Here is a 16,579-nt window from a genome sequence, read left to right on the forward strand (position 1 = left end):
CTGTATGCACGCACACACACAATAAAAACACACATGTGGGGTGAGGCAGCAGGTTTGCCCCCCAGAGTGGGAGGGGGGAGGTTGATATTGAATGCTTTCACGCTATAGATGCACAGGAGTGCCCAGGCACCATCTGTCTGTCTCTGCAGCCAGCCATTGCTCTATGTGTGTGTCTGTGTGTTTCTGTGTGTGTCTGTGTGTGTCTGTGTGTGTGAGAAGAGCATCCAGCAGCTGTATTTACACCTGTGTGAGCAGATCCCTGTTGGCAGGGCAGCACAGCAACACACCAGCTGCTTGATCTAAATTCCCTACCAGACTGACATTGTGTGCACTGTGCCGTTACACACACACACACACACACACACACACACACACACACACCTATACACACTCTGATGGAGCTTTTACCTAATTTGTGCGACCAGGCTGAGTGCAGGGATGCCTTCACAGACCTCAGAGCAGCTCTGGACCACCAGTGTGCAAAATGTGCTGCTGTTTGTCTTCAGAGGCCTCAGAGTTTAAACATCAAAGAAAACCTCAGTCAGTTCAAGCAGAGCCCCCCCACAAACTAACACACACACACAGCCTGCCCCCCTCTCCATTTAGATTTTGGTGTTTTCCTCTGTCAGAGCAGGGAGGTAGACTCGGATGTGGCTCAGCATCCGCCTGATAACCCCCCCCACTGGAGGCCAGGACAGGGAGTGAAGGAGCTCAGCCAAACTCCTGCTAGTCCTCAAAGTCTCCTGGGAGACATTGTTGTTGACCAACAGTTGGACGGAGATGAATTAAAGAACGCCATAAAACCCGAATGATTATCTGGTGGTGAAACGTCACGGTCAGACTTTAATCTGTGAAAAAAGATTGAGAGGAAGGTTCAGTAAAGTCGCCACTCTGCACGGATAGATTTAACTTGTCGAAATGACCGTCAGCCTCAAATTTGGGATTTGCAAGCGGACAAACTGTTGCACACTCATCCCATCTACTCACAGTCCGAGTTCAATCCAAATGGAAAGATTGTCACACAGAAAACAAAACGCCGGTGCTGACCAAAATCCCTCTGATGGCATTTTGTGAGCAAATGCAGCTGGAGCGTAGGAGAGGTAATGAGAAAGACAAATAGCGGAAGACCCGGTGACCTGCCGCAGATGTGCCATCAGATTACTGTAATACGAACGTAAGAGCCATTGTCACTCAGACCCAAAGCTGCAGAAAGGGGCTTTAAGAATGCAGCGCCCAGCGCCACATGGCCGCAAAGCTAAACCTCACTTCCCTCCCGGTTAATAGCCCAGGCGGAGCAGCTATTAGGGCCAACGGGTGAAGAGATAAATGTGTGAATGATGTTGCCCTGGGAGTGGGGTCGCCTCACAGGTCGACTACACTCGCTCTTCTCCTCTCAGCGGCTCGCCCTCTCCCATCGTATCCCCCCTGCCCGCCCCTTTTATTCCAGTGACCCACGTTTAACTCGTGCTTCCCGACACGCCGCCGACCAGTGGGGACTCTCCTCCGTCGAACTTCCTGGTTCGGGCCTTTTCTCCGTGCTGCCGTCAGCTCAAAATGATGAATGGTTTTCCCAGCATGACCTCATTATTGTGTTTTATACCAAGCTGTGTCGAATTTTGACATTTTTATTTGTACTGCAACTTCATATGGTTTGCAGCAATTATGCTATAATGAAAACTAAGCCAGCCGCTTTGATTTGTGAACACTTGCACTTATTACAGTAAATTATTCTTCAAAGCAAAACACGTCATCTGTGTCCTTTTCAAATGGAAGATAAAGATAAGATAATGCTTCATTAATCCATCTGTGAGGAAATTCATGGACGGTCCAATCAAAAGAAACTCATAAATGTCACAATCAAATATTTGAATAAAGTACAAATATAAAGATAAGATAATATTATTAGATTTTTACAGTCGATGAGGGACATTGGATGTTTTTGGTGTGCTGTGTGTTGTTTGTAATTTTTTGCTGTAGCTAAATAACGAGCATTAGCAGCTGTTAAGTTCAGACAAAGTCACCTTTTAGTCCTGTTTCTATCACGTCTCCTCGCGTGCTGAAGCCGTCAACAAACAGCAACCTTAAAAAGACCAAACCAGAATAATATCTGGTCTTTGATATTCCTGGTGGTGAAGATGATTTGCATCATTGATCACCGTCCTGGACTGTTTTCTGGTAGTGACTCCCAACTGTCAGCAGATAGAGATCTTCTTGGCCTTTGGCAGATGAAGCTAAACAGAAGAAGCTTGACAGGAAACAAAGGTCTAAGGTTCAAATCCCAGATCGTAGGGACGCCAAAAATTCTTCCTCACCGACCGCAGAATGTTTGTTGAGCCTGCTGCATGTTGGTCAATATTTTTACCAGACAGGAAGTCCGGATGCCGGCTGCATCCACAGATCCGACTCACGTGGGTGCAGAATCAGGACCGTACGAGTACGACCGTTAATCTACGTGGTCACACCGTGTGACCAGCAGTCCTAAGAACACAGCTCAGCAGGAGCTGATACTTCAGATACTTCATCTGATGTGAGCTCCTGACAGCCGGCCGTACAAACGGCAGCAGCTGCTGGAGGAGCATTTTGTCATCCAGTTGAAAAGTAGCATTTGTGTAACATGAGGACCAGAGAAGGGCCGTGCAGACAGTTGGAGGGTTAAAGTTACATAACTCTGATTGACTTCTCACTGAGATGAGAAACAGACAGGACTGATCCACAGACTCTCTGATTGGCTGTGACATCACCCACCGGAGCCAATAGGAGCGTCTGATGTAGAGACGTGACTATAGATGTCACTATCAAAGATGGAGGATGAGAATGGACGGATAAACACACAGAAGGAGTCAGAGAGTCGGACTGAATCAGATCAGCTGATTCTGTTTGAGGAGGAATAAGAGCTCTGAAGAAGTTTAACAAACTCAGTCAACAACAAGTTAAAAGAAACTGAGTTTAAAGTCACAGCTAGTGAACCCCCAAAGCTTACTTAGCCTTTGCTCCGACCTCAGAGACCCCCCACCCCCTCCTCTTATTTATCCATCCGGCTTCCATTGGTGTCCATCCATTTACCCAGCTGGGGGCCCAGAGTAGGGGCCCAGCAGGGCTGAAAGAGACCGCTCACCTCCCTCTGCAGTTTGCCAGCAGCCTCCATTACACCAAACCAGCATGTTCATTTGTCAACTCGCGCTCCAGGAGTGAGACATTCTAGGGCAAAACTGTTCCCTGCCCCCCCCCACATCAGCACCACTGCAGCACAACCCCCTCGTCTCTCCGAGGAACACTGTTCTACACATCGCTGTACCAAGACTAATTGGAGACAGTGTGCTATCGCTGGGAGGGCCGGACGGATGCAGCAAAAAGCGATAAAATAAAGAAGTGCTGCGGAGTGCTTTGTTTGGCCAGGGACTCTGTTTTTTCATGACCGGGGGAGGTTGGCCGGCGGGGGACAGAGTTCAGTCTCATCGGACCTTTATTGCTGTAGGGAAAAGGCTTATTTACTGTAAACTGTTTACGGAGCTCTGTCACTATCTCTGGACATGCAGAATAAACACAGGAACACACTCCCACTCCTAATGTCTTATAAACAGCAGAGACACGCAGAGACAGAAATACACCCGAACACACACATTCACAAGACAATGCCTAGTCATAAATACACACACACAAAACAGTTGCACGCAAACACACAACTCCTCGTCTCAACAACGCCTGAGTGCTGTTAGTTTGACTGGTGTCCCTGGTTGTTAAACAAATTGGATAAACTCTTCTTACTCTTTCTCAATCTCAACAATCACAACAGTTTCTCATCGTTTGTCACGGCCGGTTTCAGGCCAACATGTTTCTACACATGTACCCGCTGCCTTTAAAGTGAAGGGAGGGGTGGGGGGCAAAAAAAAAAAAAAATCATGATAGATGTCTGAAGAAAGTCTGTGGACATGCTCCATCTGCAAAATATATGGAATCACACTTTACGGAGGGCCCGGAGCCGATGAATCATGGAGTCGCCGTCCTGCAGGTTTTCAGATCCATCTCGAACGGGACACGTCAGAGAGGATGTAATGTGAAAAGTGTGTTTGCTCAAGTGTGCGAGTTTAATAATGGTTTTTCCGTCTATCTCTGTATCCAACCCCCTCCACCTCCCCACCCCCACCCCTTCCTCCACCCTCCCATGAAGACCCTACCTCTTTGGGGCAGGATGTTTTGCCATTAAAACTCCATGGTGAGTTTTGCTTCTCCCCTCAGCAGCATGCAACTGTACACTCACCCTCCTCTTCTGTCTCAGCACAGCAGAGTCTGTGCAGCCACAAAGGACTTCCATATTTTCTCTCTTTCTTTCTTTTGCATTTATTTGTTTGTTTTCTTCTGTTCAAGTACTTTTATTTATTTGTATTTGTAGATGTGGTAAAATAAAATGACTGCCGGCTTTCTAAAGAGGCCTTCGGTCCGGTGGACACAGAGCTGTAGCTCTTCTTCTTTGCTCTCCATGTGGTTCCTTTGAGCCACCCATGAAAAAATGACATCTCTGTTTTCCAGTTGTTTCAGACCCTCCATGATGTTTTTCCAAGAATAACGCCTTTGTGTAAAACACATGTTGTTCAGATTTTCCTTAAACCCACTTTGGTTTCATCTTTTTAAAAAATTTGTCAGATGTGTGTTTGCACGCAGTGTCCATATTCTGGTCCTAATATGAGCCGTGTCTGACTCTGCGGGTAAAGAACTGTCTCTCCTCTCGACGGGAACTGAAGGTGAAAAGCTGCAGTAGTTAATATCTACAAATAGAGATGAAGCTTGAGTCTTTCAGCTCGATTTGATTGGACAGTTCAGAACTTCAGAATAGTTGGAGGTGAAAATAGAGTTGTTCTTTAGAGTTAAACCAGCTGAACTCTGCGGAACTGCTGAAGTGTCAGTTCTTGAAAGGTTTAATAAGGTTTAATATTTGATCATTGAAAAATAGTAAAGTGACCTCTTGACTCAGTCCTGCTGAGATGGTTTTGCTGGATTGTCTTTGTTTGGAACTGATCATCACAAAATGTCTGATGAAGAAACATTGTCAGTTTATTTTTAATCTGAATGAAAGGACGGAGGCCTTCGGGGGGCAGATGGTCCGTTCAGGAAGGAGACTGAGATATCTGAACTGTAAACAGAGAAAGAGAAAGCACAGCAGATCAGCGTTACTTTAAGTTTAGTGAAGTTACATTTTTGAATTTTTCCTTTTCAACCCCAAATCTGGATTGTCTTTCGATCACGAAGACGTTAACCGGTCTATTAAACAGACACAGCCGTCCCGGACGTGACGCTCCCCAACAGGCTGACGTCTGTCAGACTGAATGAGGAGGGAAAACAAGAGTCAGGAAGTCATTCACTTTTTAATTTCAGCTCTTTTTGTCTCCAAACCAAAGAACGGGCCGTTGGAGCTGAAGTCACGTCTCCCGTCACTCAGCATCTCGTGGAATCCGACGCTTCCAGGCTTTTAAAAGACCGAGTGGCTCAGCGGAGGGAACTTTTCTCCTCCCCGTTGACTCCATTTACTTGAGAAATGAATAGCATGTGGTGCCTTCCCTAAGTCTTGGGTTACATCTTTTGTTGTGGGCAGTCACTCATACTTTTTAATTGAAGCCTTTTTTTTTCTTTCTGTCTTCGTCCACCTCCTGCCTAATCTTGGGCCCTAGTGATTTCCATGCGTATACGTTTCAAAGGTACACATCATTAGCGTCAGAACCTGGACTCTCACAATAACTTCTTTCCACTCCAATTTGAACCAGTTAGACTTGTGTTGTTTCTGCAGTTGAGACGTGAGCTTTGACAAGCGGAGCTCTGAGAGTTTAGAAACGTGCTCCTGATAATTAGGATCATTGTAGAAATACCAAACGTCCCTTTCACCTTGGAGGTCTGATGCCCGCTGCTCACAGTGGTCAGATACATCCTCTCTGCTTCTTGCTCTCAGTCCTGATGCAGCTGTGTGTCCGATATGAATGATCCGTGTGGATCAGAGTCAGCACAGTAACAGCCGGCCAGCTCTTTGTCACCGGCCTGGCCGAAGCGAGGCCGGTCATATTTGTTTACTGTGAGGGCCCTGGAAATAAATGGAAGCTGCCACTTGACCTCCATCCCCCCTCGGAGGCGCCTCACGTTAGCCCTGGACGTAGTAATGCGAAGGGACTTTGATGGTTGATGTCACAGATTGAATTATGCCCTTGAGGAAAAGCTATTAGCTCAGTCAAGAGTCCTCATTTGTTAAATTAAAAGTGGAAATGACATGTGAGTAGTCTTTTCAGTGAATTAAAGTTGCAAAGAAAATGGATTCCACTCCTGCTAAAAGGCAATAGCACAAAAGGAACGAGGGAGGGAGAAAAAAAAGAGCTTTGCCTTTGCAGTGACATCGCCCCCGCCCCCCCGCTCTGAGTTCCCTGTTAGTGTATTTATGTTTCATAATTTATTGATATTAGGTTACATTTTTTTGTAGCATGGTCCCATTTGCCAACTCGCTCTCCCACAATAGGCTGCTGCAAAAGCTGCAAAAACTAGTTGCCCCCCGCCCTCCAGAATCAGGCCCTCGTCTGCTGGAGCTGTGCCTCCTATCGTGAGGGTGGAAACCTCAACACTTTTAAGCCACTTCAAGTGAGATCAAGAGGGAGCTGATGATTTAAAACACATATGAATAAACTTCAGCGGTCGCTGCGCCCGGAGGAGACGAGCGGCGAGCTGTGATCTCCCGTTGCTGTTGGCAACCACCAGCCTCTTAGGAGGCCCGGCTCATCAGCTCGAGCATACAGCTGCTTTTGCTGCGAGCCGGATTATGGCACCATATATACGGTCCAGGCCGTAAGTGTTCATTTCACACATGTATATATCTGAAGAAGAGTGAAAAACAAAAACTGGCCACAGACTTCTGGACGGGATATAAAGTGAGTGAGGTCATTTCCTTAATGGCTCCAAATCTTAATCTATAAAGTTGTGTTTTGGCCGATTCATCGTCCTCCCTTCAAGGAAATCTGTCGGCTTTAAACGATGTTGTTCCTTCGATTTGTTTCTGGTCTTCTTCGAACGCTCCAAAGTCAACACGGAGACTTATGAGGAGGTTAGAATATCTTCCAGGACGCGGCCTGCGTCGCTGTGTGGTATATTCCTCAGCACCCTCAAAAACCAACATCAGCTCGCTCTCAAATGGGATTTGTGTTTTCTTGGGTTATTGAAACCAGTGAACCACAGAGAAGCTTTGAGGATTTAACATATTTTCCAACAGCAGGAGAGAGGGAACCGGGGTTTGGGGCAATTAAACACCTCACAGATGAAGAACTTAGACTTTGCAGATCTCTAAAGTCGGGAATACTGTTTCTTTTCCTGACCCATAAACATTCCCGTCCTATGACATGTGCTTGCAGCCAGTTATACTGTAAAGGACCCCAGCAGGGGGCTTGAAAGCCTAAAGAGTGCACATACTTTACATGTTTTATGTCTCTTTCTTTTCAATTCACCGTCTCTGGCCCAGGAAAGGGCGGGAGGGGGCCATTCGCAGCAGAGGAAACTCTCCTGCAGCTGGAGAATAGCTAACTGTACCTGTTTGTTAAATGCTTTATCTTGTGGACACACTGACAGACAAATGGGCCCGAGGATGAGCATTGAAGAGCAGACAAGGAAATATCCTGAGTGAGCGTTTATCTGCCTCTTCTTCTCAGTGTGGATGTTTGTCCATTCAGCCTTTTCCCCCCAACCAGCACTAATAAATACGAGCTACACAACAACACCTTTAGATTCTCCTTTTTCCTGACACCTCCCTCCTCCCCTGAGTAATTTATGAGGCGCTGAGAGCCTGAAGGTGGATGGGGGGGCAAGTTTCTGGTTTGGGGTGATGTCCACAGATAATTCCACAACTGTTTGCACACTGTCACTGGTGAAAACCGGGGAGGGGCGTGGACGGGGGTGGGGGAGGGCTCCAAAATCAGCTGAGTTGGATGATGAATGAAATGAAATGAGGCAGATGGCTGTTTTAACCTAAAAGAGAAGTTTCTGTGAGTTTCAGAAAAGCTGTGAAGCTGTCATAAATTCTGCTTGTTGCTTGTGGATGGATTTCTGGGCAGGCGAGGAGGACAAAATTTCTCTGTCGTAAATCTTTTCGACATTATGAAAGCGCCAAGGAAACGCAGCGAACCTGAACGTGGTAAGGTCGCAGCAGTCGACAGATGTTTGTTGGGAAAGTAACAGCACAGTGTCAGCGCTGCATCTTACAGGCAAAACTCAGATGACACTTGTTGTGACGCCCCTCCTTCCGTCCTCACGGACCGTCGGGCCATGTGCTCCTTTCGGTCACCTGTTAATTTGGTTTCATGTTTTGCTTTTGCACATTCGACAACAAAAGCAGCACACGTCGCTTGTCGCCATTGTCACCGGAGTAAAACCTTCGTGTGAACGGCCGTCCCGTCACCTTCACTGAGTCAGTCTGGAATGTTATTGATGAGAAATACTGTGTGTGAGTGTTTTAAAACCACAAGTCCCTCTAAAAACACCAAACGTTGGCTTTTGAAGATTTGAGGAAAATTCCTTGTATTTATTTTCTCTCTGAAACAAGTCGACTGTGTCGTCCAAGTCAAAAATCTGCAGTTTCCTTTTTGCCCTCAGAGTTAGTGATGTCTGGAACATTTCCCATCATGCCTCACACACAAAAAGGAGCTATGGAAGAAAAAGAAATGGGGTCCTAACTCTGATTACCTGCCTGTAGATGGCACAAGCTGTTTCCCTGTTGTGTGTTACGTTTTTACTTGTGTGTGTTGTTTGCGTTTGTTCCACATCAATGTAAACCACCTGTAGAGGGTTCTGTATCAGAAGCTTCCCAAACTGGAAACACAGTTGGAAAAGCGTCCAGCTCTGTATTCAGTGTAGACAGAAGTGAGTCAGTTGCTTTCAGACCAATTGTGGTTTCTGAAGGTCGAGGTTAAACAGCCCTCGGGGAGTGCGGGACACATCCGCGGGTCTTCAAACCTGGAGCCTACCTCATACTTGATCTGCTGTAACCACATTTTACTGTCCAGGCTGGTTATAAGGCCAGACAATATACCAGACCTCGCTACTGTTTTCTGATCAGTACCATATGGGGAGCCCTATTGCAGCTGAAAACTCTCTCTGTCCGCTTCCTCTCAAAAAATCCTGCCATGCTGAAAATTCCAATAACTTCTAATAAATTTTCTCCCGTGGCCGAAGCCAGGCGGCAGGGAAAGGCGGCTCGGACGTCACTGCAGCGAGGAGCTGGATTGTTGAAAAGGTCCTTCGATCATGTGGATCCAATGTGATGTGAGGGTTATTGTTTTTTGGCATATGGAGGAACAGGTGTGCCACTGATATCAGAGGGAAGTGAAAATGTGCAGACTCGAACATGGAGCTTCTTCGTTCTGTGCGTTCCTGTGAGCCGTGGCTTTCGACCTGAGGACTCTGCACCTTCCTGTCAAGGCAGGAAGACGGTGCACGTTTTTCTTTTGAGTTCTGGACAGATTGTGATTATTTTCCTCTTGAATATTTCATGCATCTACATTTGTGCCAGTGCAAAGTTAATTTTCTCATTTTCTGCTGCTGAGGTGTTTGTTTTATTTGCAGGCATTTCAGTTCCCCCCTCGCTGAGCTCGTTGCATGTTTGTTGTTCTCAGATGTTGCTGCTGTAGTCTTTATGTGCTCTTCTCCAAAGGTGTTCCTGGGATTCTGCTTCTCAACCAGATTTTGGTTTTTTTCCTTCATTAGAATTTGAACTCTTGTGTACAAACAGCTGTAAAGGCCTGTACTGCAAATTCAAAGGTAGAAAAGTGATGGTAATGCTGACAAACAGAGTCTCTGTCTGTCTGTGGTCTTCAGTACTAAAGGAGCACCTTTGGGACACCCCCACGCTGCAGGGCGGGTTTTGCTTTATCTCATGTTGTCACTCTCTTCCCTCTTGAAGCAAAGCTAAGCCGCCTCCTCAGATCTCCCCGAGCAAGTCCAGCGGAGGAGAGTTCTGCGTGGCCACCGTCTTCGCCTCATCCCGCTCCTGGTTCCTCACCAACCCCAACATGAAGAGGGACAAAGGTTCGATCCCGCTCGGTCTCAGCCTGCTCACCTTTAGCTGCGGCTGAAACAGTATTTTCATCACTTCCTCCTCTCTCTTCCTCCTCACAGACCAGTCCAGGCAGTCGGTTGTCGACTCACTGTACATCATCAGTTGCTACGGTAATTTGGTGGAGCACGTCCTGGAGCCTCGACCGATTAGCACCGCCCAAAAGATCAGCGACGACACACCTTTGGAGCTCAGCACCTGCCCGAGGGCCTGCTGGACTCTGGCCAGGTAACGCCATGCTGAATCCATCCAGATAAAAAGAGTCTCCATTACAGGAAGTCTCAGACCTGCTTTTCTTCTCAGGACGCCGCAGTGGAACGAGCTGCAGCCGCCGTTCAACTCCAACCACCCCTTGGTGTTGGCCTCAGACCTGGTGCAGTATCATCAGTATCTTCTGGCTGGTAAGAGCTCTGCGTTCTGTGTTTGTGTTAAACAAGCATCACATGAATGAAGACGGGAAAATGCACACTGAATCCTGTTGAACGTGTTCATCGTCAGAATCTGATGAATTTGTGTTTAAAAAGATTTAAAACGATTAGCAGACAAAAATTCAGACACAGAATCAGGAAATTGGCTGATTTCCCTTTTAAATTTCAAAATATCCTGGTGATGTATGAGAAGTACAGGAAACACAGGATCTCCAAACTTGTGTTTTTTGTTTTTTTTTTACCTCAATGCTAAAAATTGGTTGATCAGGACTTTAAAGATCTCACTGCTCGGGCCTCATGCAGTGTGTGTTTACACAATGGATGCATCATAAAATCCAAGTCTCTGTATGTTTTGGTTGCACATGTATGTTTTCTGTGCGTCCTGTATGCATTATTAGTCGAGGCAGTGACCTCTGTTCCCCGCTGATTCTCCATCTTGGCCATGTTGAAAGCTGCTCAGCCTCTTATTGCTGCCACATGCTGAGACGGGATGTGTTCACTCAGCAGCCGGAACATTTCTGTCCTTAAACACTGAGCGGGAAGATGTTTCTATTCCTGCTTCTCCCACTTTGAGTCCGTTCTGTGCTGGACGCCTTCCACACCTGCTCCAGGACACGCTAGCACGATGCTACAAGATGCCACACACGAACCAATTAGCTGACACCCTAAACGCCCTCTAATTCAATAACAAGTCCACTTTAGGTCGCCGTGAAAGGCCAATTCGTGAAAGCACGGAGTGCACACGGATGGCCACCCACGGAATCAATCCACCCCCTGGAACAGGCCGCTTTGAGTCCACTCCGTAATTATAAACACACAAAAATCTGTAATTAGCTCTTGCGGGTGCTCTGGGGCTTTTGGTAGTTGTGTTTAGCCTAATCCCTGCAGTCGTCTCTGTTGACTTCTGCAGCGCTCCAGGTCTAACTGGTAGGATATTTTCTCAAATTAGTGCTAATGGTCTCTCGTAGTGTCAGAGCGATGAGGACGCGTCGTAGTGACCGGAACGGGCATCGGCCTTTTCCACCACTCCCTCTGCCAACCGAGGCAAAAGAACTGGCTGCATAATGAGAGGAGATTCGTTGCATTAACATTTATACCCAATTAAGGAAAGCCAGATAGCGTCGCCGCGTCCTTTTGTTCCCCAAATCAGCCCAGTGTGAACTGATGCAAGATCAAGACGCCATAAACATAATTGCTCAGCTCCACCCACTCCTTGGGCTCCTGCCATTTGCCTTCTGGGCCCAGCAGCCTACTCACCACTGCCGCCGCCAACCGGGCTGCTCTTGGAGTGCCACCTTCCATCTCTGCGACGCTCCACATCCTGTTTCTCAGCACGCCCTCCCCGCTACTCGCCGGCCCTCCAGGGCTTGGCACCACAGCTGAGAAGTGATCCAGGAGAGAGAGTCGATTTGACCTTAGGATGAATTACATAGGAGCTGCACGCCGCCCGTCCGGCCGCATCTCGCCGAGCAGAAAGATCAGGGTGCTGCAGAGGAAACTGAAAAGACAGTCCGTACTGGCAGAACAAATTGTGCTATCTTGGTCTAATTTACATTGCTGATACAGCTAATCACATGAAAATCTTATTATTAGACAGGAAACAGAAAGAGTGGAAGAAGGAGGGAGAGAAGCGTCTTCAGTGATCGGCACAGCGAAGGTGGTGCAAGGCGAAGAGGTGGCAGCGCCTGATTGACAGGTCATGGTCTCCGGTCTCGAGGCTCTATATTGGATGACCCAGGCTGATTAAAAATGCAGCATGCAGGGAAAGGAGTAGGAAGGGGAGAGGAAGGGCCGGGGTCAGGCCAGACCGGAGCCTCCAGGAAGGGATGATAAAAGGCAGCGGTGGCGCCACTTCATGGTCACTATCTCCACCTGTCCATCTGTAGCAGCTTTTGGCAGCACTCAGCCCTGCAGAGGACGGCAACGCACAGCGCCGCTCTGTGAGAGATAAGGGGGGAGGAGACGCAGCACACAATGCACTCACCAACAGAGGAGATGCTGTAGTACGATCTGGCTTCGTAAGAGCGGCGTGGAGCCAAAGTCTGAGCGTTCGGGGAATCCTCTGTGGGCGAGGCAGGATCACAGGATCCCATTAGTGTGTGAATGGGCCCTTTTTCTTCCAGCCAGAGGTGTCAGAGCCGGGTCATAATGGAGCGGCTCCTCTAATCCTTATCATAACACGCTGCTCACTTTGATGAATGGGAGGTTTTCACACCCTCATTAGCAACATTCAGGCTCTTTATTCAGACGTTTTTTTTGGGGGGGGGGTTGTACCTGGCTATTCGCAGCATTTTTCCTGACACCTCTTCTCTCACTGCAGAGCTGCTCTGAAGCAAACCAGTGAATAATTTACCATCGGGGTTTCTGGCCAACTCCTTTGAGCCTGCCGATGGCAGCAATGGCAGCTATGCTTTTTGGCAGCCCCCAATTGCCCCCCCCTCCTCCTACCTGTCATATAATGTGCTAATTGTGGAGACTGACTGACTGACTGGCTGAGTTGGCCGCTCTCTTGGGACCCTGAGGCCCATGACAGACCGGCCACAGTTGCCTCGTCAATAGATCTAATTGCTCTGAGAGCAGGGCCGCGGTGAAGGCTTTGGAGCGTTAGGCGTTTGGTAAAGAGAAACCGCGGCGCCATGACCGGGTCAGTAATCAAAGAGGGGCAGAGAAAGGATGGGGTCAGCGTTGCACTGCGCAAAAGAAGCAACTGTCACTCAAATACACCTTGAATGATATATAATGACAAAGTTCTCCCGGCCTGACGGCGTGCCAGCTCCGATCTGCCAGAGCGCTACTCAGGAGAGGAACGTGAGAGCAGAGACCGGTGGGGCGGTCGAGATCGAGCGCGACAGGTCGAAGTCGAGAGAGTGGAAATAAAAGACCGGCAAAATGAATCTGTAAAAAACACAAATGAAGCCCAGACCAGACGGCTGTCCCCCGCCGGCCCAGCAGTCATCTCTGCAGCTCCATCAGACCGTTAGTCCTTATCTGAGGCTGCAGATCGGCCAGTCCGGCCCCTGGCCCCAGGCCCCAGGAGGCTGGGCCACATCAATACCTGGGCAGCCTTTGTTCTTGTTCTGACTCCCTGCTTCACTGCTCTGACTAACAGGCCACCGCCTACCGGCCTTCAACACAGCGCAGCGCAACGCAACGCAACACAACACACTCTCTCCACAGTCAGTAAAGACTGTGACACAGACGACTCTGTTCTGGGCGCTGGAGGGAAGATTGTTGCTCTGCTGATGTGTTGGTGTGTAATCATCAGGACGGTCATAAAAGACACAAAACAAACTACAGCCCATTGATTTATTCAGTCGAGGCTTTTATTTTTATGAACCAGCTCAAAATCACATTTTCTGAATTATCAGTTTTTTATTCTTATTTTTTCTGCCGCTGCTGGAAAGAAGTTAAAGCTTGTTATATTTTTTTAAGTGATTATCACTGCTTGGACTCTTCAGAAAATTAATAAAAGGGAAAACTAAATAAACAAAAAGCAAATAGCAATTAACCATGCACAAATTAATCTATTTTTATATCGTGATACAGATTCATCAAAAACAATTGATAAAACATTCCATTAAATTGTAAATGGAGCGATATTTTAACATTAATACTATCAAAATCCTGTATATTGTCTGATGATTAAATAAAGAAATACATAAAAAATTAAGACAAATAAAGGTTAAATAAATAAATTTATAAAAATACCAGTCAGCACACTTTCTCTTCTTCTTGATTTGTGTAATTTATTCAAACACGTTGAGATTCATTTAAGTCATATTTACTGACTCATTATAAAATTATCAGTCTACAGTCTGAACATAAAAAACCAGCTGCACAGCTAAAAAGAAGGAAACCAGAAAAAGTTTGACATTTGTATTTCAATAAATTCTAATAATCAGAATAATTACTGATTATTTTATTGGACTGCTCATATATTTTATATCAAGAATAAAACTACAATCATACATCTCGTCCACTTTATATTTTATATTTCTAGATTTATGTTACACTTAGTTTGATTCGTTCCTGAAATTTAGAGGTTAGGTTATTAAGTTCCCTCTAATTTTATTTTTAAATGAAACACCAACAGCTGCAGCAGAATGGCGATAGAATGTGTGATCAGTCCAGTTTGTCCTGAAGAGGACGAAGACGTCGGGCGGACTCAGTTAGGATCCTGTTGTTTGTTTAGAGGCCGTTCGTCCTTCAAACATTCAGACTCCTCTTGAGTGCATCGCAATAAGTTTGCACTTAAAAAAATGTGCTGTCTGTGAAATTGCATCGACGTTGTTTCTCTTAAGAGCCAGTAATGAGCGTTGTAAAAGCCGAGCTGGGGTGGGGGGGTGGGGGGGCTACTGGCCGGACACTAAAACAACAGATATGACTGTAACTGCTGGGGTCAGTCTGGCTCCTGACATGTACACTAACACACACACACACACACACACACACACAGAGGGTTGTGTCTCTGCTGGCCCGTGGAGATGACCACTCGCTCCCCACGCTGGAGCCCGGCCACAGCTCCGGCCACTGAAAGCCCCCCCCCCCCCCCCCCCCCCCCCCCCCCCCCCCCCGCCGGAAACCTGATCCAGCCAGTCCACCAACTGCTCCAGAACATCAATAATTAATTAGGGAACAGCTATTGGCCCCCAGGGTCAGAGAGCAAGAAGGGAGAGGGAGGCCGAGAGACACTGGGAGGCAGCAGGAGTGCAGTTAGTGGTGCTGGTGTTGGCTGGGGGGTGGAGGGGGGGTTGTTTAATAAGTAACACAGCACTGGCTTTGTTTTTCTCTCCCATTTGAAAGGGACATGAGAAATCCTACCTCCCTCTCTCTCTCTCTGACTTTAACTCAAGCTCGCTCGTCCTCTTGTTAGTTTGGGTCAGTTCACACAAACTAACAGAAATCTCCGTCAGCAGAAGAAGGAAGCACAACATTCATCTACAAATCAACCAGTCTGTCATTAAAAACACCAGGAGACATTTCAGGAACATTATTGTTATTATTTAACGTGATTCATAATTATTATTATCACACTAAGCCGCCACACAGAAACAAGCTCTGATTTTAGTGCTTTAACTCACGAATGAAGTTTGAAGTCTGAATGGAGTCACATATTTAATGAGCTGAGAGAGGAATGTGTGGAAACTTGGTGACAACTTAAAGAAGAAAATCTGAGTTGATGTCACGCTACAACAGTTAATCAGTTCTTCTTCAGTATAATTTTAATATTAAGAAGAGGAGTTATTTATTTAAACATTTTTACCTTTTCAAAACAAAACAACACACCAGTAAGGAGCCGGAGCAGGTGGAAGAAATGTGCTGATTTATTTCTGTGAGAACAATCTTAAGCAGGAGTGTACGGACACCTGGCACATCTGTAGCTCTGTGTGTGTGTGTGTGTGTGAGGACAGGAGCCCCTCCTGTCCTCCAGATGTGGACTTGACAAGTTTATTAGCTGCCTCTGTCTTAAACCAACTTCATCCTCGAGGAGGAGATTCTACACGTTCGGCTTCGTTCTCCTTGCCTGAGCCCCACGTGTCTCTGAGTGTCTCTGTAGCACACACACTGGTCCGCTCTCGTGATAAAAAGACCAACAGGGGATATTTTTAGCATTGAATGTGAATCTGTTGTGTTTGATTTTAGAATCTGTTGACATGCAGCTGTCAGTGAAAACTTTGCTCTCATAAACTGTTTCTCACTTATCGTTTTCCTTCACTGGCCCGTTTCTGTAAACAGCTGATCAAGTGTGATTCACCACCCTGTCTGATTTCCTGCCTGATCGCCATTAATGTCACAGTTTATAATCAGGAGGGATTTTGCACTTCGTGATGATATCAGACACCAACGCAAAATATTGGCAACTGAGCGTTCCTAAATGTGTGTATGTGTCTGTGTGTTTTCTCAGCGATGCCTCCAGGAAGCCCAGGCCCGATCACGCGTCACGAGTCATCAGACAGCCTGGCGTCGGACCACAGCGGCCAGGAGGACGAGGAGTGGCTGTCTCAGGTAAGAAAGAGACCGCCATTACATCACAGCGACAGTTTGAGTCAGCCAGTTCCATTGGACCCGGCATAAATCAGAA

The 16,579-nt window shown here is 46.9% G+C and overlaps 1 protein-coding gene across 1 annotated transcript in view; it reads left to right on the forward strand.

Annotated features, from left to right (window-relative positions):
• The window catches only part of bcas3 (BCAS3 microtubule associated cell migration factor), a 226,006-nt gene that overhangs the window by 73,369 nt on the left and 136,058 nt on the right, over nucleotides 1–16,579 (forward strand). The window contains exons 17-20 of the mRNA XM_029518420.1: nucleotides 9,917–10,041; nucleotides 10,132–10,297; nucleotides 10,373–10,470; nucleotides 16,403–16,503. Of these exons, the coding sequence (XP_029374280.1) occupies nucleotides 9,917–10,041; nucleotides 10,132–10,297; nucleotides 10,373–10,470; nucleotides 16,403–16,503 (490 nt within the window). The remainder of the gene's footprint in view (nucleotides 1–9,916; nucleotides 10,042–10,131; nucleotides 10,298–10,372; nucleotides 10,471–16,402; nucleotides 16,504–16,579) is intronic.

Source organism: Echeneis naucrates, chromosome 13 (assembly GCF_900963305.1).
Source record: "Echeneis naucrates chromosome 13, fEcheNa1.1, whole genome shotgun sequence".
Classification (NCBI taxonomy): domain Eukaryota; kingdom Metazoa; phylum Chordata; class Actinopteri; order Carangiformes; family Echeneidae; genus Echeneis; species Echeneis naucrates.